General features: G+C 51.8%; 1 protein-coding gene across 1 annotated transcript in view; it reads left to right on the forward strand.

The window, feature by feature from the left end:
• The window catches only part of LOC311525766 (uncharacterized protein), a gene marked incomplete at its 5' end in the record, with an annotated part of 88,053 nt that extends 63,675 nt beyond the window's left edge, over positions 1-24,378 (forward strand). Inside the window, 2 exons of the mRNA XM_084638106.1 lie at positions 21,530-21,687; positions 24,003-24,378. Coding sequence (XP_084494232.1) covers positions 21,530-21,687; positions 24,003-24,048 — 204 coding nt within the window. The 3' untranslated portion in view covers positions 24,049-24,378. The remainder of the gene's footprint in view (positions 1-21,529; positions 21,688-24,002) is intronic.
• Positions 24,379-24,647: the final 269 nt, after the last annotated feature.

The raw sequence follows: 24,647 nt of genomic DNA on the forward strand, positions 1-24,647 counted from the left end.
GGATCTGGGGGGACTCCAGATGAATTTGCAGCTGCAGGAGCTTCGGCCAAAGATGCTGAGGATGCCACGTTCTCCCGGCCCACGGGCTGCGTGGCCTCCGACCACCAGCAAGGGTGGCCCAGCAGCGTGCCTCAGTCCAGGCAACAGGCAAAGCGCAGAGCAGGGAGGATGGGGCTCCTGTGCTCTGATCTCCTCCGACAAGAGACTGCCGCACACGCGTCACTCGCTACCTGAGGCTTGTCAGGGAGAGGGCCGGGGCGGCTCCAGCCTCTTCCTGCTGGGGAGGCTGAGGTGGGCTCGACCGAAAATCGGGGGGGAGCTGTGCCCCCCCCTTGCCACAAGGCCCCGCGTCTCTCTGTGGTCCCGCTCCCTGCTCCTCCTCAGTTAAGTGCTGGCCCCTCCTCCTTCCCTGAGGCCCCGCCCCCTGGGCAGGTCGGAGCTGGAGCTGGGCATTATGGGGCGGCTGCTGGGCTGGCTGGTGCCGTGGTGCGGGCGGCTGCGGCTGCGGCTCTCCCATCTCCTCCTTTCGCTGCTGCTGGTGCCCGGGGCCGCAGTTGCTCCTCAGTTCCCCATTGCCCTTCGACGGCTCACAGCCCATAAGAGCCGCCCAGGCCGGGGGACCCGGCTCTGGGGCTGGCAGAGCGCTCAGGGAGCAGTGACCGCGGGGCTGGGGCCCAGGAGCCAGGGCCAGAGGGAGTCCGTTCAGGCTGCTGGGGGAACCGGTGCCCCCCGGCGGGTGGGGACACAGGCTAGGGGCCGCCTGTAGCAGCGGAGAAGCAATGTTTGTCCTTTGCTCTGGGAGAGGTGGCTGTAAGGGGGCTAAGGCAAATTTTGGTGTGGCTACACTCCTGGAAAGGGGATGATCTTCCCTATCTCTGCCAGTGTCCATTGTGACAACCGGTGCTTATCTGTAAGGTTCTGTGTATGTGTTAGCCTTCACCAGGATCCCTCTAATGAACCCAGCTCCTCTGGACAACTGTCATTTAACGAACGGTTTGGCCACTACTCGGGTCCCCTCCTGCCATTCCACGGGGGGTCAGAGCCCCTTCCTCCCAGTGCTGCTGCAGCTGCATGCCCACTGTGTGAGATAGGGTGTCACAGAGACTCACAACGGGGGACCAAAGCACTAAGAACTGCCCAGGAATCCTTGAACAAAAAAACCCCCATCACCCGATGTCTGAGCACCTGGCTTGTGAGCTGTAGGGCCTAGCAGTGGGTTTACATGGCTTGGGGCTCTCAAGGCAACAGGACTAAGATGGAATATGATAGAGGCCTATAAAATCATGACTGGTGTGGAGAAAGTAAATAAGGAAGAGTTATTTACTCCTTCTCATAACACAAGAACTAGGGGTCACCCAATGAAATTAATAGGCAACAGGTTTAAAACAAACAAAGGGAAGTATTTCTTCACATAACACACAGTCAATCTGTGGAACTCCTTGCCAGAGGATGTTGTGAAGGCCAAGACTATAACAGGGTTCAAAAAAGAACTAGATAAGTTCATGGAGGATAGGTCCATCAAAGGTTATTAGCCAGGATGGGCAGGGATGGTGTCCCTAGCCTCTGTTTGCCAGAAGCTGGAAATGGGCGACAGGGGATGGATCACTTGATGATTCCCTGTTCTGTTCCTTCCCTCTGGGGCACCTGGCATTGGCCACTGTCAGAAGATAATGGGCTAAATGGACCTTTGGTCTGACCCAGTATGGCTGTTCTTATGGTCTTATGACTACACACTTTTGTTTAACCTTTTAGGAGGAATACCAGTGTCTGCTTGAACAGGGGCAGGTCCATGTGGGACAGGATCATGTGAGTGCTCAAGCTAAGGGATGATTGTGCCATAGGCTGGAGGCCATCACGATCTGTGAGCCTGATCCTGCATCCATGGAAGGCCATGGGCGTTTGGCACTCTGGCACTGGGAGCAGGTCCCATTGTGGAGGTGTATATTTCGACAAACACCCTCGTCTGTGCACGGGCAATAACAGAAGGAAGGAGCAGTGTCACTGACCATTATGCTAATGTACTTCCCCACAATCCTGGGGCACAGTGGGGTTTCTCTGATCCAGCCTTTGTGTTCAGTTAAATAGGGACATTAATATTTTATATTGACACAAGCTTTTCCCTCTGAGGATCTCTATGTGCTTTGGGACCATTAATTAACCCCCCTTATAACACAGACAAGCACCATTATGCCTATTTTAAACATGACTGAGGCACGGAGCAGTTCCAGGAGTTGCTCACGGTCACTCAGGGGATGTGAGGGAGAGTACACTGGGGTCCTGGGTCTCCTCACCCATTCCTCCCACGAGGCACCACTCCGTCATACTCAGCTGTTGACACTGCTAATGCTTTGCCCCTCTGTGTTCATGCAACTTGAACGTAGTCGTGCCTCTCGTTCGTTTTTAATCTTCAAAAAATAAAATACTTGACCCACAGTGCACAGTTTCAGCCGCTCTCACATTGTTTTATGGCTGGGTTAGAAATGCCTGAATAGCTGAGTTCTGAATGGAAACCCTGACGCAAAGTCAGCTCTCATGGTATTGAAATAAAATTGCCTCAGACGAATACAATTCTTCTCCAGTTTCAGGAGGGTCAGGCTCAATGGGCCAGGAGTCTCCAAGAGCGAGTGCAGCCTGGGTGAGCCAGCACCTGCAATAACATCTTTCAAGTCAGTGTGCTGATGGCAGATAATGCAGGACCGGAAAAGGAAATGAGGAGTAAAGGAGCTGGGAGTAGCAAAGTGGAAGGGAAAACTCAGCAAGAGGACTGAATTCCCTCCCCACTGACCTGGCTAGAAGGGGATTTTGTTAATGATTATTTTGCCAAGTAATTTTAGAGGAGGAACTCCCCCTGCAACATATCCTGTGTATGTGATTAACTATTGGAGGCTCACTGCTGTCTGTGGGGTGAGGGTGCTGGGTTTTTTGGCACTAAAGATCCCTTCATACCGGGCAAATCCAGAACCTGGTGATTACATTCTACCTGACTAAAATTCCCCATACAGTTTCAATTGGATACAGGAATCTACTTGACTTCCCTGTCCTAAATTATTGCATATTATTGTTGTGTGCTATTAGCAGACACCACATTCCACTTTACAGGTGGCTGCATTTCAATAGTGGGCGATGCAATCCTACTTTCCCAGTATTGTGTTTGTAAATAGTTGGTCCAAAACTGCAATCTTGCTACCAAAGGCAAAGTAATTTCAGGGAGTTCTGGATTCCTTTGTAACCCTTCTTGTCCCTCCAGTTTGGCCTCTGACAGATTGCTTGGATCCAGAGTCAAAAGAGAGAGATACATTTTCCATTTCTGGTTGAGATGCTGCCATAATCTCTCAAGAACAGCTGATTGATCCACTAAAATGTCTCCCATTTGGGGATGAGATCTCCAAACAACTTGTGACATTTCAGCACTATCCAAACTACAGGCATGATCTGGTCTGTGGCCTGCAGCTTAGCCTGAATCTGAACCATATGCAGACTTCAACAACTTGGCCCATTTTATCATCAGAGTGCATTGAGATCCAAACGGCAGTACTGAAAGGCAGAATGTTAACTGTCTCTGTAGCTGTACTTGGTGGAAACTGTAGAAGGAGGTAAACCCTGTGGCCACAGACATAGAGAGTTAATTGGTTCATCTGTCCATTTCTGGAAGGCAAATTGACGGGTTTGGACTGGACCCTAGAGAGAACTTACCCTATTGGAGGAGTCCCCCTCCAGTGACAGGGGGTCACTGTGTGTTCATCTCATGTGTGTTCATGTAGCCAAAACTCACAATGGGAACCTCACAATCTTATAGGCAAGATCTCCAGCAGGTGACACAAAGCCAGGTAAGTGCCTGTCAAGTGTTCGGATGCCTCTATCTCTGTGTTAGGCCAAACCAAACACACAGAGGTGAAGGCCAGTTTTGGGACAGTTTGGATTTTGATCAAAACTCAGCATGTGGTAAATGTGCCTTGCAGTTACATGTGCTAATTGTATGTGTTAATGTCACTTTGATTGGGAGAGAGCAGGAAAGGAAGAAATTCAGTTACAACAGACTGAAAACCATCTTTTCTTTAAATAAACCACTGATCTGGTGCAGCTCTGCTGGGATTGTCCTAGTGAGAGAACAAGACCCTGGGTACAAGGAAACACGGGGCTTGTCCTTTTAAGATCAGAAGGGTTTTTTAATTGACTTTAGCTCTGGTACACTAAGGAAAACATACAGAAGGGTAATTAAAGTGTAAGAGCAATGCTGGGTTTACCTTTAATGGCTTGCAGCTGCAAATATTTTTCTGTCTTCCCTGGCCCACTTGTAAGACGTCTGGTTGTATTTCTCATCCTGACCAATTAGGTTCCCATGTGTGCTGCAGGAGTGAAAATATAGAAAGTGAATAATCCTTCAGTTCTGCTCCTCATCTCAAAAGTCTTTGAACCTCTCAGTTCGATGGCTCTGTTCCATTAGAAAACATGTTGGTTCTTAGTTCTGCCCCCCTCCCACCACTCCCCTGCCCCGTCCCTTGTTTAAAAATTATCTTAACCTTTAGCAAAGGTGCCTGGGCACCACCATTCATCTTCAAACCCTTCTGGTCAAAGCTGAGGGCTTCCCTTTTCTTTCGCTTAGTTTCACAACAGGTTTCCCTTTTTGATGCTGGTTTTCTGCCAACATTTCCATGCTGAAATCAAAAGGGACCATCCATTAATAGAAGGCATCTGTAACAAGCACACTATTGTTATGTTTCTTTCAAGGTGCCCTGTTTTTTTAGTAAACTGGTAGTGACGTGTAACCTCCAAAATGGGGAAAGGGGGAAATCAGTGGCTAAAATCCTAGCGGAGTAGACTCTACAGTAGTAGGGGAGTGTGTGTGATAGGGATGCTTTCGGTGCCAGGGTGACTCAGGGGGTAACCAGTAGCCTACGGTTCTTAGGACGGGGTGCCAGGGGTCTGCTGTGACATGAGGGTATGGTCACCTTTGAGTTCCTCTCTTTCGGGCCACTGCCCCCTTGTTTGGTCCTCACAGGGATGTGTGAGGGCCCCAGGGAGGGTCCACCCACAGACACAAGGAGCCACCCCCTCAACACAAAAGAGGAGAGGGCTGTGGAACACCAAGGACTAGCTCATTCTGGGGAACCAAGAACGCAAACGTGTGTGGGGGGGTGCAGCTCATGTGATCCAAAGCCGGGATCTAGAGCCGTGGGGAAGGACTGACATCCCCACTGAACCCCAGGGCAATCCCAGCACAGGCAGCTGCTGCAGCCTCTTCGCCACACAGCCCATGAGTATGCGTCTGTCCTGAGCCACAGAGCCCACCCCTAAGGTGTGTGGGCATGGGGCAGTCTGCGAGCTCCCCTCAGGTCCCAGCCTTTGTGTGCGTAGGTCAGGATTGTGTCTGGCTTGGCTGGCGAGGGAGAAAACTCCTTGGGAAAGGAGTGAGGCACTGCACGCTCCTGCACTGAGCAAGAGGAGCTCCAGCCTGGGAGCGCAGCACTGCCCATCCCAACACAGGGCTCTGCCGGGGCACCATCAGCCCTCGCCTGGCCAGCCCCCAGGAACTTGCCAGCGTTGTTCATCTCTGCGGGCAGCGGGGCCTGGGCATGTGGCCAGCCCAGAGAAATGGGCTCCTGCTTCAGCAGCCGGGGGCTTCCCATTCCCATTTACTGCCACCTCCATATTAAGGTCCCCTGGGAGCCATGTGCTTCCCTGCCCACCTGCTGCAGGTTTAGGGGATGCCACTGCTGAAGTAGCCAGGCTCCGCCACAGGGCACAAAAGGAAGCAGACAACAGAGAGAAGAGCTGCTAGGGCCTCCCCTTGTTTGGAGGAGGTATAGGCGGCATCTCTGGCTAGGGCATCTCTGAGCCACATGTCTAGGGCTGGAGGGCAGCTTCTGGCCTATGTCAGGAGAATGACGGGCACAGGAGTCCCTCTGAGCAGTAGCAGGCAGCTCTCCAGCCGGTGGGGCAAGCATGGGGAGGACACCGGGAGGGGGAGGTGTGTGCTGAGCTAAGCTCAATGCTGGACCGTTAATTGAAACATTCCTGGCGTAGTTGTGTGTGTAAATGGGCCAGATTCCACCCTGAGACTAGGAGACTGCACAGGGGTCATGGGGTGGAATTTGGCACAAACAGTGGGTCTGATTCTGCTCTTATTTATCCCCGGTGTGAAGCAGGAGCAGCTCTGCTGAAGTCAGCAAAGTTGCACTGTTGTAAAATCTGCAGGAGCAAGAATCGGGCCCAAGGGTTAATTTCTGCTGGTGGGGTTAAATCCCAGCAGGTATCAGCGACGGGCCCAGACCGTGCCACTGGCTCTGAGCTCTGAGTCCAAATGTGACGACGTGAGTTTCAATCTACAGCAGGCTGGAGAATGCCCTGAGTTTGGAGAGAGTCCAGATTCACATTCAGATCTGAACACTGCAGCTTGAGTCCATCTCTGTAGAAACCAGCAAATGTCTGACATACTCCTGGTTAGGCTTGGCACAGCTCAAAGGGGCTGTCTCCAGCTGTCTCAGCCTTAAGAATCTCCTGCAAAGCAGAATGGTGAGTGTCTAATAAATGCCAAGTAAAAGCGGCGTTGAGTGTGAGAGCGCCTCATCAGTGTCAGGAGCTGGTGATTAATGACCCTCTAATCCCGCTCGGAATATCTGACCAAACACGCTGGAGCCCCGCAGCACAACAAACCGCATTAGTCCGATCAGCCCCCTTGCAAAGGTGTGGGCTGCGGCTGCTCCGACCGGCGCCGTGGCCACGCAGCCCTCTTCCCTCGGGTTTTTAAGCGTGCAGAAGAATGAAGTGCGTACAATGGAAAAGGAACTTGGTCTAAAGGAATAGGCTGTGCCATGAATAAACATGCAGGTTCCTGTGTTGGTATTTGGGTGAATGCCTTGCTGAGGGGGTTGAGATGCCCCAGTTACCCCCATTGTGTGAGAGGAGTGACTCTCCGTTTGAAGTCAAGGTGAGGACATGCTGCGGGCAGATGGAACCTGCTCTGTTTGTGAAAGAGTTTTTCTGCTATTTAGGCTAAGCAGTGGGAACGCTTCTCAAGCATCGCAGATGATTCTGTAATGAGGCCAGCCTAAATATGCCCACATTGTTTGTCCAGGACAATTAAAAACTCCCCCTTGCCACATTAGCGGGCTCTTTCTTTCCAGGAAGGCACTTGGAGGCTGAAAGAGGACAATGGGGGGAGAGTGAAAACACCACAAAGACCGACTTTTGTTTTGTGTTCCTTTGAACCTTCTCAAAGAGCCTATTTCAAGGGGTGTCCTTTGTGGGCTTTTCAGCGGTACTGAACCCAGAATTGCCTGTTGTTTAGCAACACAGAAATGTGACCTTAATTGACTCTACTCCTGAGTGAACTTTGTAAATCATTCCTGGCCCAGAGTGGAATTTGGTGAAATAAAACTTGGCTTTGGTAAATCTAGGTAGAGTCATTTCTTTACAGTTCTCTGGCAGGTCCATCCAAGCAGCTGAGAAATACAGTAGGATGTGAAAGGACTTTTATTAAACACGGGGTCTGTCATATAGAACATATCTCAGAAAGGCATCACAGAGGTAGACAATACTTTGCACCTCCATAGCACCCAATTTCGCGGGCTCTTGATGCCTTTACAAACACTGAAGAATTAAATCCCCGTGAGAGAGTTACAGAATATTACTCCCAGTTTACAGCTGGGGAAACTGAGGCACAGAGCAGTCAGGTGGGTTGCCTGAGGTCACATGGTAAGAGTGGTGCAGAGCTGGGAACAGGGCCCATGTCTCCTGGATCCTGTCCTGTGATGGCGGGAGAGATAAATTGGAAATCCGGAGAGGAGGGGGGGATGTGTTTCCTGCTTTGTTTTGAAGTGAAGCAAAGAGATACTTGGAGGATATTTCAGGTGGCAGGAAGGGCTGAAGAAGATAAGGTGACAGCATCAATAGTGACCAGATTGTGAGCAGGGAAAGACAGGAGCCTGGTGCTACAGCAGATGTGCGTGTGTGCGTGCACGGGGAACTGTGTTAGGCTTCACATGCCAGCTCACCTGCAGGAAGCTATCCTCTCTCACAGCAACGCTACATGGTGCTGCAGGGCTTAATTGCACTGTATGGTACTTGCAGGCATCTAGGTGCAAAAATTACAGCTTGCTGCCCAGGGGAGAGAAAGGAAACCCCTTCCTCGCCGCCGCCCCCCCCCCCCCCCGGGCCATGTTCCCAGAGGTCCAGACGCAGTTCCACTGACTTGCATGGGAATCCTGTGGCTCCAAGGAGGATCAGGCTGCGGATGTCTGGGCCGGGACTCCAAATCCTGATCCTAACACTCCTGGGCTCTGAGAAAGCTCAGCTCTGGTTGTGAACGCTGATGCTCCAGCCCTGGCTGTGGTTTGGGGATTTCTGCGGGGGGCCGGATACCTCTTGGTGTAACCAACGCGGGTGTTTTTCAGCCTCCCTTCCCAGGTGCTGTATTTTCCACGGTTGGGTTATGAGTGATGGCCGCTTGTTACGGGGTGGCTGGCCCTTTAAGGCAGGGCTTCTCAAACTGGGGTTTGGGACCCCTCAGGGGGTCGCGAGGTTATTACATGGGGAGTCATGAGCTGTCAACCTCCACCCCAAACCCCGCTTTGCATCCAGCATTTATAATGGTGTTAAATATATAAAAAAGTGTTTTTAATTTATAAGCGGGGTGGGGTCGCACTCAGAGGCTTGCTGTGTGAAAGGGGTCACCAGTAAAAAAAGTTTGAGAGCCACTGCTTTAAGGCTAACAAATTTAAGGGGAGACGGGGCTCAGCCCCACCTGGGACACACTTTACTTGCCTCCCCAGGGTGGGGAAATGGGTCCTGTGGGACGGAGAAGGGAGAGGCCTGGGGGAAGAGAGCGAGAGATGTGTCAGCAGGGGAGAGCAGGGCAGCTGCCGAGGTGACTCTGAGGCACCAGGGGAGCAATGGGCCAGCCAGGTAGGGCTGGGAGCCGCCTGCCACAGCTGGGCAAGGCTGCCGGCTGGAGGGCCTGGGAGGGGCCTGATGAAGAGCAGGGCATACAGGGACTGACAGGACCCTACTTGAAGGGGTCTGTGATCCTCAGCCAGGGACAAGCCTGTGGGGCGTTTACTGAAGGGTCCTGAGGAGAGGGATTGAGGGCAGGTGCCTGCAGGGTGACCCGAGGGCTGTGGCCATGAGGGCTGCTCGGGGAGCTGTGACCTGTTACGCTCCCCCTAACAGAAAGAGGGGGGACGTTAAGCAGTTTGGGGGCTCCCTCCCCTCCATTCCTGCCCCAGCCCCTTCCCTGCGCCGTGTCCCCATGAGCGATGGCAGCCGTCACTGCTCCAATCATTAAGTCAGGAAGACAGAGCCACCTTCTCTCTGGTCAGCATAAGCTGGCGTGGGCGTGTGGGGTTGAGAGCCTGGTCTCCGAATGGCAGTGTAATGCCCAGGAGCTGAGCCAGTGGGCTGGCAGCTGGAGGACATGAGCAAGAAATGAGCCAGGCCGCATGGTACGAGGATTTCTTTCACCGGAGACAGTCAAACACCTGGTGGCTTTACCATTGAAAGTGGTGTTTAGGTGTGAGATCTGCCTCTCCTTCTGTATGAGATTTGAGCAGGTTGCTACATTTAGTTCAAATCGAGGTGGGTCAAAACGGCAGTCAATTTTCCAAAAGCTCCAACTTCCAAGGGTCGAGATCTGGACCCACCCCTGCTTTTGGTTGGTACCACAAAACCCAACCAAACCAGGCTTTTTCAAATCGCCCCCTCTTGGGGTCGTTTCTCTCTGGGGGTATTGGTACTTCCCTAGTGTGGTGTCTTGTGCATTATGGCATCAGATCGTTCTGCTCCAAGGGGCTATGTAGAAAACCATCATTCTTCCTGGTCTCCAAAAGCCCTTTGCGGACGTATTTCTACTCTGTCCCCATTCAGACAGATCTGAGTGTTAGAACAGAGGAAAATACGGCTCTTTACTTTCATTCCCCAGGATTCACTGGGTTAAAGCTTTATTGCAAGGAGAAATTATATGTGGCAAGAATGTAACAAAGGCCCTCTGTGAATGATTGACATTCACTTAACCAGACAACTTGTTTGAACGATACCAGGGGCTGTACATTAGCAGATATAATTTGTAGGCTCCTGAGGAGAGGTTAAGGGCTGGGAGCACAGCTTCCTTTGAGCTGGCTCTGCAACTCCATGTCATCTGCCCCTGTCCTTAATCAAGTTATCATATCAACCGACGCCTCCCGGGCCCCGTCAGTCTTTTCAATGAGAAAAATTTGCAGACAAATTTCTAGCAGCAGGAAGTTGGAGCTCTCCTGCCTGGCTGGATGAAAAGTACCTGTAACCTCTGCACGGCCTCCCCGCTCTCTCATGCTGAGAGATCGCTTCAAGTTAGCACCATGCTGCTTCCCTTATTTGATTACGCCTCTCATGCCTTCAGCTGTGTAGGCAGGTCCATTCACTAACACTCCCAGCGCTTCCTGCAAAGCGCTAGCCTTGTGTTAGACCCCGCTGATGGCAAGTGGGACATTGCAGATACAGGATACGTACTTCGATTAGGGCGAGAGCTTAGCAATTGAATTGCTCGCATTGCTGTAGAGTCTCTTCCTTATATTTTGTAACGAGGGCAGCTCATAATATTGGTTTTTCACCAGAACTCCCTAACAGTCAATGGCAAAGGGGGACTGGCAGAGAGAAAAAGACTCAGCCTATCTACTTTGTGGTTTGTTCTGCTCGATGATGCCATTACTATTATACTGCTATACTATTTGGGTGTTTAAGAAATCTCAGCAGTAACGGATTATTGTAATCTAGTCCGTTCTGGCCAGCAGACCTGTATGCAGGCACAGTCCCCCTCCCCAGCTTACAAGTGCTGGGACCGACAGTTCTCCAGTCATATGTCTGCATTTTGGCTCTTTTCACAATAGTTTTTCTTTATTACCTTGTCATCCACTTTAAAAGAAGTGACTGAGTACTAACCCTGAAGCCTCTATTCCCAGAGGGCCCTGTCGGGCACTTGCAAGTCCCACCGAGATCTTGGGGGCCTGACTCAATGCCACAAGATTCAACAGAGTCTTTTCATTGTTCTGCACAGGGCTTTGGGCCAGGCCTTTAGTCCTTCAGTCAAGAGGGACATTCTAAAACTCCAACTTTATTTCAGGCAAACTCCCCTGGGATTCATCACTGAGTCAAATCTTCAGGATTTCCCCCTGTCATTTATAATTCACCTTTCAGAATTTCATATATTTAATAATTAATAAAAAAGACGTTTGGTAAGAAGTGGTTTGGCTGGAGCCCTCTTATCGTAGCTGGGCTTTGAAATGGCTTGTACTGGGCTCCGCTTCCTAAATTAATGAATAATCATTGGGGCTCGTTAGAAGTGGGTTTGAAGAGAAAAAATACCCCACGTGCAGGTTATTCTTGTGAGTCAGGAAATGGGATCTGAAACTGATATTGATTTGTGAGCTTCCAAAGAGGGGGAACAAATTGTCTCCCTACTTGTTAGCTTTTGATTGAGAGAAGGGCTCTCAGTGCAAGTTCCCACAAAGCCTTTAAAGGCTGAGAGGAGGGGCTGGGGGTGGCGGGGGGGCGGGAGGGAGAGACTGCAGCTCTTCGTTTGTGTAAAAAAGGCATCCCGCCGCATTGCGTGCTGGAATCTCAACAGTTAAAGATTCCTCGGCACAAAGAGCTTCCAGCTGTAATCTGAAAATAAATTTAATTTTGCGGATTCCTTGGCACCGGGCGACAAAAGCTCAGGTATGGAGCCTCGGCGGGGGATGACCTTTCAGAGCTGCAAGCAAACCCGCAGTGAGCTGTCAGCACAAAGGGGCTCCGGAGCCGGACGGACCAAGGACTTTGCCTGCCACGGCTACCTGCTGCTCCACTACAATGGAGCCTGAGTCCCCAGGCCTGCCTTCTCCACAGATGAAAAAGGGCCTCAGAGAATAACAAGGCAGGCCTTGTTCCAAGGGGCTTGGGGTGGCCATTTCATCTGCCAAGAATAAGAGATGTGCCCCCCAAAAGCCTAAACATTTTGGAACTGCTTTTGCCTGATTGCCTCCCCATTGAGGGTTAGTAACACCTCCTAAGCAGAACTAACTGATTAGAGCCACTCGGAAGGGAACAGAGCTAATAACCAGCCCTGGAAATGGAGTGAGAGAAACAGAGCTGGGGGCTCATTAACAGGGACCTTGAGAAGGGAGAGAGGGACAAGCTGCTCCACCCCACGGGATAGCGCTGGGGTTGATGGATCCCTTACCCTGGTGGGGAGATGGGTAGCAGGCAGCTGGAGGAAACCACTTGGGCCACCCCAGTCAAAGTACTTGCTGCTGGGAGATGCCCATTCCTGCTTCCCCTGAACTACTCCCTGGTGCAGGAACAGTGTCTACAAGTTAGAGCAGGGCCCTGGGGGTCAGGTCTCCCAGCTCTGTCACTGACTGGGCCGAAACACTTTGCCTGCTCAGTAGGGCGCTGTGAGGGGGAGCGGGGGCAACACACTCCGAGATCCTCCAGTAAAAGGGGTTCTCTGTGGGGCCAAGAGCAGAGTCGTGGTTGAGGTTAAAAGAGGTTGAGAGGTGTAAAGATAATCCAGAACAGTACGGCCAGCCCCAAGCACTAAAAATCACAAGTCAGGCCCCCGAAATCACAAGACTGCTTAAAAAATAATCCATGTGGGTCCCTGCTGGGCGTCGCTTACCAGCTTTTCTTCACCACCACAAGGGCTGGAAACTTACTTTTTCTTCTTCAAGTAGATGCAGCTGTGTATTCTATGTGGGGGGGTGCATGTCCTATGCACCAGAGCTGGAGGACTACTTATACAGCCCAAAATGCCATTGGTCTTCTTGGCAACAAGGGCACGCTGTTGACTCATATCCAGCTTCTCGTCCACTGTCACCCCTAAGTCCTTTTCCGCAGAACTGCTGCCTAGCCATTCGGTCCCCAGTCTGTAGCGGTGCATTGGGTTCTTCTGTCCTAAGTGCAGGACCCTGCACGTATCCTTGTTGAACCTCATCAGATTTCTCTTGGCCCAATCCTCCAATTTGTCTAGGGCCCTCTGTATCCTATCCCTACCCTCCAGCGTATCTACCACTCCTCCCAGTTTAGTGTCATCTGCAAACTTGCTGAGGGTGCAATCCACACCATCCTCCAGATCATTTATGAAGATATTGAACAAAACCGGCCCCAGGACCGACCCTTGGGGCACTCCGCTTGATACCGGCTGCCAACTAGACATGGAGCCATTGATCACTACCCGTTGAGCCCGACAATCTAGCCAACTTTCTACCCACTTTATAGTGCATTCATCCAGCCCATACTTCTTTAACTTGCTGGCAAGAATACTGTGGGAGACCTTGTCAAAAGCTTCGCTAAAGTCAAGGAACAACACGTCCACTGCTTTCCTTTCATCCACAGAACCAGTTATCTCGTCATAGAAGGCAATTAGATTAGTCAGGCATGACTTGCCCTTGGTGAATCCATGCTGACTGTTCCTGATCACTTTCCTCTCCTCTAAGTGCTTCAGAATTGATTCCTTGAGGAACTGCTCCATGATTTTTCCAGGGACTGAGGTGAGGCTGACTGGTCTGTAGTTCCCAGGATCCTCCTTCTTCCCTTTTTTAAAGATGGGCACTACATTAGCCTTTTTCCAGTCGTCCGGGACCTTCCCCGATCGCCATGAGTACCTTAGGAGCAGTACCTTAGGTTTAGTTAAGCTCTAGGTTAGTGTTAGAGTTGTTGGCTGCCCATGTGATGCCCTCTCCAGGGTCCAAGCATTGTCATAAAGGGGGCCATCCGCAAGAGCGACCCCCACATGAGGTGCTTGTTGTGTCTTGGCGAAGGACACGGTCAAGAGCGGTGCTCCGTTTGCCCGTCGCTCCCCAAGGAACCCGGGGGCGAGAGACATGCGGTTGAAGCAGCACCTGCCGGAGCAAGCCAGGAGACCCGCGTTGGCACCAAGGCCCTGGTCTGATCAGCCGTCGCCTCCGGACCTGCTCTGCGTTCAGGCTCTGGCGTTTCCCTCAGGAGGAAAAAGAGTCGTTCATCGTCCTCTGGTGTGGCCAGGACAGGATCCCATAAAATAAACCGGGCCCCTTCCAGGGCTTGGGGAGACTCCTCCCCTTCCTGTAAGAGGCGAGCTGACCAGTACTATGCTCCCTCTGGCACAGGGGATGGAGCAGGTCCATCCGTCCGCTCCCCAGTGCTGCGCCAAGAACAGCGAGGGCCCATACCATTGGCTCTGGTTCCAGCTATGGGAGTCCACTGAGGCCGGTACCAGCACCAATTGTCTCCACGCCAACGGCATGCCAGGCAGCATCAGGCCTGTTTTGCCTCAGTCCTGGACTCTCCACACCTGGGTCTTTACCAAAAGCATGGTCGTGATGACAGCTTACTTCAGGAAGAGGGGAATTAATATCTTCCCGTATCTGGATGACTGGTTACTGAGGGGCAAGTCCAGAGAGGACATTCTCTATCATGTCTAGTTCACACTACATCTACTCGATCATACGAGTCCCATCCTGAAAGGCGGGACGTCGACACTGTTTCCAACTTGAAGAATCGAGCTCACTGGGGCCCTGATAGACTCTTCGAGTTTGAGAGCATTTCTGCCGACCGACTGATTCCAGGAGATTCGCTGCGTATAGCTGAAGCTGCAGTCCCAACCCTCAGCCACAACCTGAGTATGTCTGAGGTTGCTAGCCCATCTGGCTGCCTGTGAACGTGTAGTCCAATGTGCCAGGCGGGGCCTTCGTCCTCTTCAAATGTGTTGAAGTCTGTCTAGCATACGTCATCCCTTGGACAAACTGGCCTGTCTTCCTCTGCCGATCCTGGCAGAAGGTTCCGGGTGGAAGGCCAATGTGGGAAAGGGCGTTCCCTTTGCTCGATCTCCACTGACCAGAACTATTGTCACCGGTGCCTCCTAATAGGTTGAGGTGCACATCTGGCGTCTCTGACTGTTCACGACCTGTGGTGGGAACAGGAAGCTGTTCTGTCTTTCTCTGCTAAGTTAAAGAACTCTGCAAGACCTGGTATCCCCCCCGCCCCCGAAGGTCCTTAGACACAGGAATCAAGCCGCCTCTCCGTCGTCTCTGTGCAAAGCTGAGCACATCGAGCTCTCTAAGGCCCTCACTGTGCAGAATTTTCTCCAGTCTCAAATCTTTTTTTGTGGCATCATCTGTTTTACACCCACTCTAATGTTTCAATGCCCTTTTTAAAATGGGGAGCCCTGGCTGCAGGAGCACAGTATCGGTCTCACCAATGCCATACGTAGAGGTGCGATCTCCTCTCTGCTTCTGCTCATTACTTCCTGTTTTCACACAGCCAGGGGATGGAGAGTGACGCCCTTCAAGGCCAGCATTGGGAGACTCATGTCCCCCGTGACCAGTATCAATGGGCAATGTGACTTTCCTGCACCGGATGGCCAGTGTCTCCATTGGAGCCGTGCAAACCACCCAACTCCGTCCTTCCTGGGGTCCCGCAAACACTTCCTGCACTCTCTGTCAACTTTGGGCTCATGCTCCCCATCTTGAGTTTTGCTTTGAGCTTCAAGCACAAACAATCCCCAAACCCCAAGTGAGACTCAGGGCAAACTGGCAGCATGGGGTGGGTAGGGGTCAAAACACAAGGCCACTCTGGGCTTGGGGTGGGCTGATGCAGGGTGTCTGGGATCCCGAAAGAATCCTGGCTGGTCTGTGGCTCTCCTGGCTTCCTTAAGGGTTTCTGTCTGCATTGGGTTTCTAGACACTGGCGCAGACCCCCTAGTGGAAACACAATTTGCACTGACAGAGATGATTTGCACTAGTGCAGCTTCCCCCGCCGCTTGAAACTACAGCGGCGGCTAAAAACCCAGTGTCAGCAAGTCCTTAAAGAACATCTTCCACTCCCTGCGGGCCGAGCCTGCCTGCTGGCACCAGAGACAAGCTGGGTTACTGGCAGGCCCAGGTGTAGGAGCAGCCAGTCAGGGTAGTGGCCAGCAGCAGAAGGAGTGGGGTTGGAGATGGAGGCGCTCTGGATCAGAGAACAGGTCTGTCTGGGGTGCCCTGTGCCGGTGGCCAGCCATCCCCTGCCCAGGTTGGCTGGAGGAGTTTATCTAGGTGCCGTTCGCTGGGCAGGGTAGAATACTGAGTTTGGAATGAAATGTGAATCTGTCCGAGTTTCACTCCGGCCATGGAACATTTTGTGGTGCTCTTTTCTTTCTCTATGCGCCAGGGAAGTGTGCAGGCAGCCAGAGACCTCTGTGTGAAGGCCGCTGCTCGCTGGCAAACGTTGAACTTGGGTCCTACCTCTGTGAGAGTCTGAACAAAAATCTCAAGCACCCCCATAATACAGGGGGGCTTTGGCTCCAGGTCTGCCCACTGTGGCTCCATTCCTGTGAAAGGGCATTTTTTGCTGTGCAGTAGAATTCCCTCTGGCTCCCTGTACTCTACTTTTGTCCAGGAGGGAGTTCTAATTTTGTTCTCTGATCTTCCTGTTCTTTTTGGAGATTTGTGCTGCTTGCTGCCCTGCTGATCCCTTTACATTCTTCTCACACGGCTGGAAAAGTGGCTTTTTCTGGACTCAGGTCACTGCACTTTAGCAAACAGGCTCACTGCAAAGTTATGAACAGAATTTCCTCCTCCGCTTGTGCTGTTATGAATGGAACCTTCAGCTGCACTCCCTTCCTATTGTCCCAAGGAGATAATTGGAGGCACAAATGAACCAAGGGTATAATGAATTCTTCACCTATTCAGCTTGAGCTCAGAAGCAGCAAGCTAGCACTGAAGTGCTGAGGTTGCTACATTCATTCTTGGGAAGCTCAGGAAGGGTGACCCTCTTTTGTAGGAGCTCGGGGGGTGAGATTGCAAGCAGCATCTGCAGCTTTATCCTGTATGTGCAAATACAATTTTAAGTGCTGTCAGTCACAGCTGTGAAACGGATTCCATTGGAATCTTCCCCTCAAGAACCTCTTAGAGACCGAGTCTGAAATGAGGGCAGGAGGCCAGCTAGCATCTTGGAGTTTTCCTGAATAAACCAGATCAGGAAGTGAGACACTCACACCCAGCGTGAGTGCAGGAAACTCAGCATCAGAATATAAGAATGGCCAGACTGGGTCAGACCAAAGGTCCATCCAGCCCAGTATCCTGCCTTCTCACAGTGACCAGTGCCAGGTGCCCCAGAGGAATGAACAGAACAGGGAATCATCAAGTGATCCATCCCCTGTCACTCATTCTCAGCTTCTGGCAGACAGAGGTTAGGGACATCATCCCTGTCCATCCTGGCTAATAACCATTGATGGACCTATCCTCCATGAACTTATCTAGTTGTTTTTTGAACCCTGTTTTCGTCTTGACCTTCACAACCTCCTCTGACAGACAGTTCTACAGGTTGACTGTGCGTTGAGTGAAGAAACACTTCCTTTGTTTGTTTTAAACCTGCTGCCTATTAATTTCATTGGGTGACCCCTGGTTCTTGTGTTATTAGAAGGAGTAAATAACTTATTTACTTTCTCCACACCCATCATAGTTTTATAGACCAGAGGCCTGGGGTTGCAGCCCACCTCCATGGGACAGACTGTGGGGGTTCAGTCCCCCTGGGGCTGCTCTCCTAGATTGTAACCTACTCCCATGCAGATGGTCCTGGCCACTGGGTCCCTAGACCTGGAACAGGATCGTACTCAATCCCCATGCTAGTGTCTGTGAAGGGTGAGTTGTAAAATGGCCCATTCTCATACAGCTGGGTGCTGGAATTAATATGGAAGCTTTCTGTGTCCTGGAGTCCACAGGACTGACATATACACATCGTGATGTCCCATCTCCTACAGGTCTCCCCATTGACGGCATGCCCTTCTTCCACCCAGCTCCAGCACTGGGAACCCCTGCCAGGCTTGGTCGGCCCCCATTCTCGCCTCCTCCAAGTTTTGTTCAAAGCTCTCTTTTCTGAGAGGGCCTTGAACAGGAATCCTGGCCCTAATCAGATACCCTCTCCGCTACCCTGCTTAGCCCACATGGCCTCCCACAGCATCCCACCCACCACCCACTGTGTCAGGGCAGGGCCAGCTATGGGCCACGCTGTGTTACCTTATGTACCTGTTACTTTGGGGTATGCTCATTTATTAGGGTTTCACTTTGGGAGCGGGGAGGGGGGTTCTGTAAGTCTATCGATGTACTGCTTCTGTCACTTGGGTTCTCATATGGAGCTCTATTTGTCCCTTCTGCAAGTCCCCTCCCCATGGAGCTGTCCTGCAGGACCTAGGTTCCCTAGGGTGGGTTCCGTCAGCCCCAGAATCAGATGAACACACACACACACTAACAGAGCAAGCCTGAGCGGACTGGGTCAATCAGCTCTCTCCAGCTGACCCCCTTGGTCGCCCTGGACCCAATGGGCTGGGCCAAGCAGCACGTTCAAGCTGCCACCCGTAAGTGCCAAAGGTACCGCACCGGAACAGAGCAAGCCTGAGCAGGCGGGGTCGAAGAGCACTTCCAGGCTGCCACCCTCGTATGTCCCAGGTTCAGCACGTCCCTATCCCACTTCCACGTCACAATTGTACGGGTAGTAACCCACTGGATGAGCAAACCCCACAGGATTTTGGGCTCTACAGGGATCTTTAGCTTCGGTAAAAGAAGCGTTCCTGCAGAGTAAATGGGGGAAGCTAAAAACACAAAAGAGTAAAGTTGAGAGAGAGGGAGAGAAGCAACCAGCTTAACCACAAAAGTTATTTATTGAATAATAGTGATAACTACCCAAGGAGAGCCTAAACCAACATAACAGTTACATTATTAAAGGTTAATACCTGAGGTAGAAAAGAAAACAGAGAGAGGGAGGGAGGGATCTCCACAGCTCCATGAAGCTTGAACTGGTCGGGGTTCCCAGGGGATGGGGTAGCTCAGGGTCCTGAGGGCAGGAGACAGGCAGAGCCCACAGCACGGTCAGTCAGGAGAAGATGGAGACCAGTGCAACTGATGCAGAGTTTGGATCCAAGCATCAGAACACTGACTGGAGGGTGAGTAGGGTTTTTTATAGGGGAAATACAGTGGTTCAAGGGAGAACACTAGATTTGTTTATGGGTAAACTGATGACTCAAGGGTTTTCTTTAGGCTAGTCAGTAGGAGCTGATCACTCTTGGCTATGGATGATGTTCCTTCTGGGGAGCTCACAATGCAGTTAGGCTGCTTCAGTATTTTGGATGTCAATCAAGGATTCCTTACTAGAATTGGTCTGATAACTGCTGAGCTGGGTGTGTGCAGGCGTAGGTTCATTAACATCTGGAGCAGAGATCCTCCATGATGCAGTGCTTCCCTGCTTTTCTGGTCCCAGAGTTCAGTGCGGTTCTCTGTTCTCCATTCTGTATGCTAATGCAGATGCCTCCCTGTCCCATCTTCCATGCAGATGAGGCTAGAGGAGTTGCCTTAATCTTGTCACCCTTGTCAGGAGGGGTCTAGGTGTGTCTCCCCTGGCTCTCTGCAAGCCTTTTCTCGGATTGGTTTTTGTTTAGGCAGAGGCTGAGGGGGTGGGGTGTCTTTCATGAGTCAGACAGGCTGGATACTGCACCCTTGTTCCCCAAGAACACAGAGCTGACTGGTATCAGATCAGCTGTGCCTGGCCCTGCACAGGCAGGGGAGAGCTCTTCTGCTCTTGCGTGCCTCCACAGGGTCTGTGTGCTTGCCTGCAAAGCAGTGTTGGCTGGTTTGTCCCTAGCTGGCTGGCTCTGAGAATCTTGGAGTGTGGCCCGAGGAGGAGCGAAGGGGGGACACGGAGAGAGAGAACGCTGAGGCTGACTACTAGGGGACACCTGGTGGGGAGTGGAGCAGCCGCCCAAGGCAAGGGGTGGGAGCCCCACTGCTGGGAACATTTAAAACTGGGCTGGACAAAGCACTAGAGAATGTGGCATAGGGCACAATCCTGCTCTGGCTCCAGGCAATGGGCTGGAGGGCTCAGCACCGCCTCTCGATTCTCTGGATAAGATACAAACCAGACTCCTGGCCGGACACTCCATGGCTGCCAAGCAGGAATCATGAGATCCAGCCCCCTATCTGCTTTGTGCTAGCTGGAGCCCAGGGCTTGGCAGTTCCTCTCACACGCTGCTGCAGGTGGCCTACAATCCTGAGACATCTTGTATGGCTTGGCTCAGGCTTTCCACAGCAGCTGCCAAGCTCTCTGTTGGATGTTGCAGCCTTGTGTGATTTTTCCTGTTAGGTGTCTGTGCAGCACCAGACCTCTTTTGTATTTCCGTGCAACAACTTCCAGCAGGCTGCAGCTAGAGCCAAGGGGGCAGGTGCCAAACCTGGGTCCCCTGAATTAATGGACGCTCTGGAGAATTTGGCCTAAACGGCTTTCCCAGAATTGCACAGCGAGTCAGTTTTAGGAAGAGAGACTGAGTCTTCTGGCTCCCAGTCCTGTGCTCAGTCCACTAGCTGGGGGCTATTGGAAATGAAAACTCACCCTCCCTGGCTTCTCCAGGGGCCGTGTGAGCACTGTTCCCTCTAAGCTGTGCGCGTGTGCATGTGCACACAGATCCTAAACCCTGCGCACACGCAAAACACCACGCGCACAGAAGCACAACAATTTGCACAGAAGAAATTTTTTCGCACACGGCCTGTCAAAAATTAGAGGGAACGTTGCGCGTGAGCCGTGTCCCATCTCAGGGAGTGCAAGCCAAGTGCTGAGGTTCGAGCCGGCTCTCAGGCTTGGAAGATCAGAGACCTTCCCCACCTCAGGCTGGGCCAGCCCCAGACTCTCTCCTAAAGCCCAGCTGGCCATTGGTGACCCTGGTGCAGCACGTCCTGTACTGTGGTGAAACACCCACGTGCCTGTTTTTCTCTGGATGAAAAATGACCCGACGTCGAAATGCAGGAATGTGTCTGGAAAACAATCAGCGTGAGGTGTGGAGCGCAGCGTCATGCGCATGGAGACCCCTGGGAGGTGAGGAGAAGGGGCACAGTAGAGCCCCGGAGCTGTCAGGGAACAAAGCAGCTGAGCGCTGACTGGTAGGCACTTGTCCCAGCTGAGCAGTGCATGTCCAGAGGCTCGAGCACTCCAGACGCATACGCTGGGGGCCAGACCAGCACACGCAGCAACAACCAACTACCCAGACATTCCTGCCGCCCTTTGGGCAGATAGAAGGACCTGGGTCATCAGCATGGGGAGACGGGCCCCAAGTCGTTTGCTCCAGGATGTGGAGGGTGACAGAGCTGGGGGGGAGGGGGAAGCACAGAGCCCTGCCGGCTTCAGGGATCCAGAACCACGCGTTGAAGGAAACAACCCCCCTCCGCAATAACTTAGAAAAGGGGAGAGAGACGGGCAGTGTGACAGGGCAGGTCCCACAAGCTAGCAGCCCCTCAGTGCCTCTGGCTGACTTCGGCAGGACTTGGCAGGGAGCAGCTTCCTGCGGGTGTGACCGTTTGCAGGTCAGGGCCAGCATTGGCAGCTCTGGCTGCGGGAGGCTGGGGGTTGGGCGGAGGCAGGTTTAGAGTCTGTGGGCCTGACCCGCCTTCCTCTTACCCCCGTGTAGTTGGAGAGCAGCGTCAGTGGGGTTAGACTGGGGAAAAGCTGGTGTCAGGGAAGAGTCAGCTCCCCCACGCTGAGGTCAGTTCACTTGCCTTTAAATCCTCTTCTCTCTCTGCAGATTCGGGAGGTGGGGACCCGGAGTAGCTCCCCTCCCTGGCCCGGCAGGATGGGGGCAGAAGGATGCAGCTGGAGCACGGCCTGTGAGGGGAACTCTGCTCCCTTCCAGGGCGTATCGGAGAGCGGTGCTGCTACGGCTGAGGGTCCCGTGCAGCGAAGGTACCAGCGGGTTCCTTCTAATTCAGCCTGACCGAAAAGTCCAGTAATATTTACTGAGGGTGAAACTCCTAGCGGGCTAGAGAAGCTACTCGGAAAGGCTATAGAATGTAATCGAGGGTGATGTTCTTAACAGAGGATTTTAACCACCCTGTAGAAGTCTGTGGCAGGGACAGTCCCTGAACAAGCAGTTTGTTAGATTGATCGGCTAGGTGGTTAATGGTTAATTACTCACTGAGGCATATGGCCATGACACCGACAAGTCCTTCTGCTTGGATTGCATCTCTGGCTGTTTGCCTTGCTTCTTGCTCCCAGTGTTCATGGGGATGGGAAGGCGGCTGGCCAGAAGATTCAATTTCATCAGAGTAACGCACTTCCCAGCCCTCGCCAGCCAGGAATGGGTCTGATGGACTCTCTGTAATGACTAGAAATAACATTAGAATTGTTTTCTCAGTCATTATGCAACATGGTCCAGGTAAAGCGTGACCCAGCAGCCTGTCTCCTTTCCATTGGCCTGGCACGCCCAGTTAAGGGCACCATTGTATGGACCAAATGGGCAAGGACGCAAGTACATACCATGGCCGCAAAGGCACTCACATTGGCCCTATTCCCACACAGAGTGCTCTGGCAGCTAATGGCGCTCTGGCAAAGAGCAAGGCTCAAGGCTCAGGGGTTTGTCTCCCTTTCCTTGCCAAGAGAGCTCTAATACCCCTGGGGTAAAACCTCGCAAACCAGTCAGTGTGTGTTAAATCACCCTGGTGACGCCCATCACACTTTTATGCCAAGGCTGCTATGATGTGTTATTCACATGGGGTCAGCAGCATGCTGGGACCCCCAGCCCCTCGCTGTGGGGGTGCAGGGGCAGTGCCCAAGAAGCAGCATCCAGTCTCCATGGGACATAAGAAGGGCCAGACTGGGTCAGACCAAAGATCCATCTAGCTCAGTATCCGGTCTTCCAAGAGTGGCCAATGCCAGGTGCCCCAGAGGGAATGAACAGAACAGGTAATTATCAATTTTTCCATCCCCTGTCGCCCATTCCCAGCCCCTGGCAAACAGAGGCTAGGGACACCATCCCTGCCTGTCCTGGCTAATAGCCATTGATGGACCTATCCTCCATGAACGTATCTAGTTCTTTTTTGAACCCTGTTATAGTCTTGGCCTTCACAACATCCTCTGGCAAAGAGTTCCACAGGTTGACTGTGCATTGTGTGAAGAAATGCTTCCTTCTGTTTGTTTTAAACCTGTTGCCTGTTTAATTTCATTGGGTGACCCCTAGTTCTTGTGTTATGAGAAGGAGTAAATAATACTTCCTGATTCACTTTCTTCACACCAGTCATGATTTTATAGACCTCTATCATATCCCCCTTAGTCATCTCTTTTCCAAGCTGAAACATCCCAGTCTTATTAATTGTGTTAAGAGAAAAAGACGTATCACGACCATAACTTTTTTAAAAATTAAGAAAGGAAAGGAAAAGAAAAGGGCCCCCTGTGAAATGAAGACTTACCTATTGAGTTCACAGCACAGAGGGGCCCAGCTTTGTAACCACAAATGTGCTTTCGGACACAGCTTCTTTAGAAGAGATCTGGAAAGTGATGAGCATGGATTGCCCTCAAGGCAGGTGCCGTGATGGAGCAGGGTCACCTGGAGCAAATGCCCTCGTGGGAGGGAGAACCAGGTTGTTTGTTTTAAATTCAAATAATGTCACACACAAATCACACTTAAAATAAAACACACACTCCACTCTCCAAAATGAGATGAGTTCAGACCTTGAAGGAGGATTTAGGGCTTTTGTCCCTAGTCCAGCAAACCAGGTGGTCACATAATCAGCAAACTAGGAACAATTGCAGAGGTTACAATTTCCTGCGTCAGTGCCATAAACAAACAGTGAGCAGTGGGGCAGGGAAAGCCAAGAGCATGGGCAACCTGAATAGAAAGGGAAGACAAACAAGACTTTGTCCCGAGATTTACACTAGGCCTCAGGTCGTCACCAGGGCTAAACATGCTGCCGCTTCTCTGGTGCTCAATGTTCAGATGAAGAATCTCATAATACCGTGGCTTAGTAGAGCTTAGCCAGCTGTAACAGGCCCCAGCAAGGGCCTTCCTGACCTCCGCTGTAAATGACTTTAGCTAGCAAGGAATCGAATGTCTGCCACTTCCTTTGTGAGGGGGGTTTTCCCTACTGGCTTTAATGGCGGTAACATTTAGACTTCACCAAGAAAATGCAGGGAGCTGTGAATCTGAACCTGAAAACCACATCATGGTCTAGGTTCCAGAGGGTGCTTTTTATCTTCACACCCTTTTATTTATCAATTTCCAGGATTACATACCAGCCATGCAGAGCCACAGCGATAAGATCCTTCTGACAGCAGGAAAGGAAGGACAGCACACCCCCTGATACGGTGACCTTTGTAGCAGACCAGTTTATGAGAAAAGGGGAAACAAGGAAAAAAAGTTATCTATTCAAAAAAAGTCCCACTTTGTGGCCATCCGCAACTATAGACCCAGTCGCTGTAACACAGTGCCCGTAGGATGCAGCACAGAAATCTGCGAGACCCCGCAGCAACCACAAATCCTGCAGGAGTGGAAAGAGCCACGACTGTAAACTGACAGCCAAAGCGGGAGGGGTTTGTAAATCGTTTCCCAACTATGTAATCCTATAAAGAGAATTAAAGAAATGAAGTGCCGAATTAATTCCCACAGAGAAGAAATAAATTTCTGATCTGTGCAACTGACCTACTTTAATTAAACTTTTTTTGCGGGGGTGGAAAGGCAAAAAAGGCATTTCTATGCTATGTATCAGAGTGCTAGAACATAAGAGCAGCCAGACTGGGCCAGAGCAAAGGTCTGTCCAGCCAAGTGTCCTGTCTGCCGACAGTGGCCAGGGCCGGGGCCCCAGCAGGAGTGCACTGGACAGGGGATGACCCAGTGCTCTCTCCTGCTGGGACACTTACCCGCAGAGCCT

Source organism: Lepidochelys olivacea (assembly GCF_965140295.1).
Source record: "Lepidochelys olivacea isolate rLepOli2 genome assembly, chromosome: 9".
NCBI classification, from domain to species: Eukaryota; Metazoa; Chordata; order Testudines; family Cheloniidae; genus Lepidochelys; species Lepidochelys olivacea.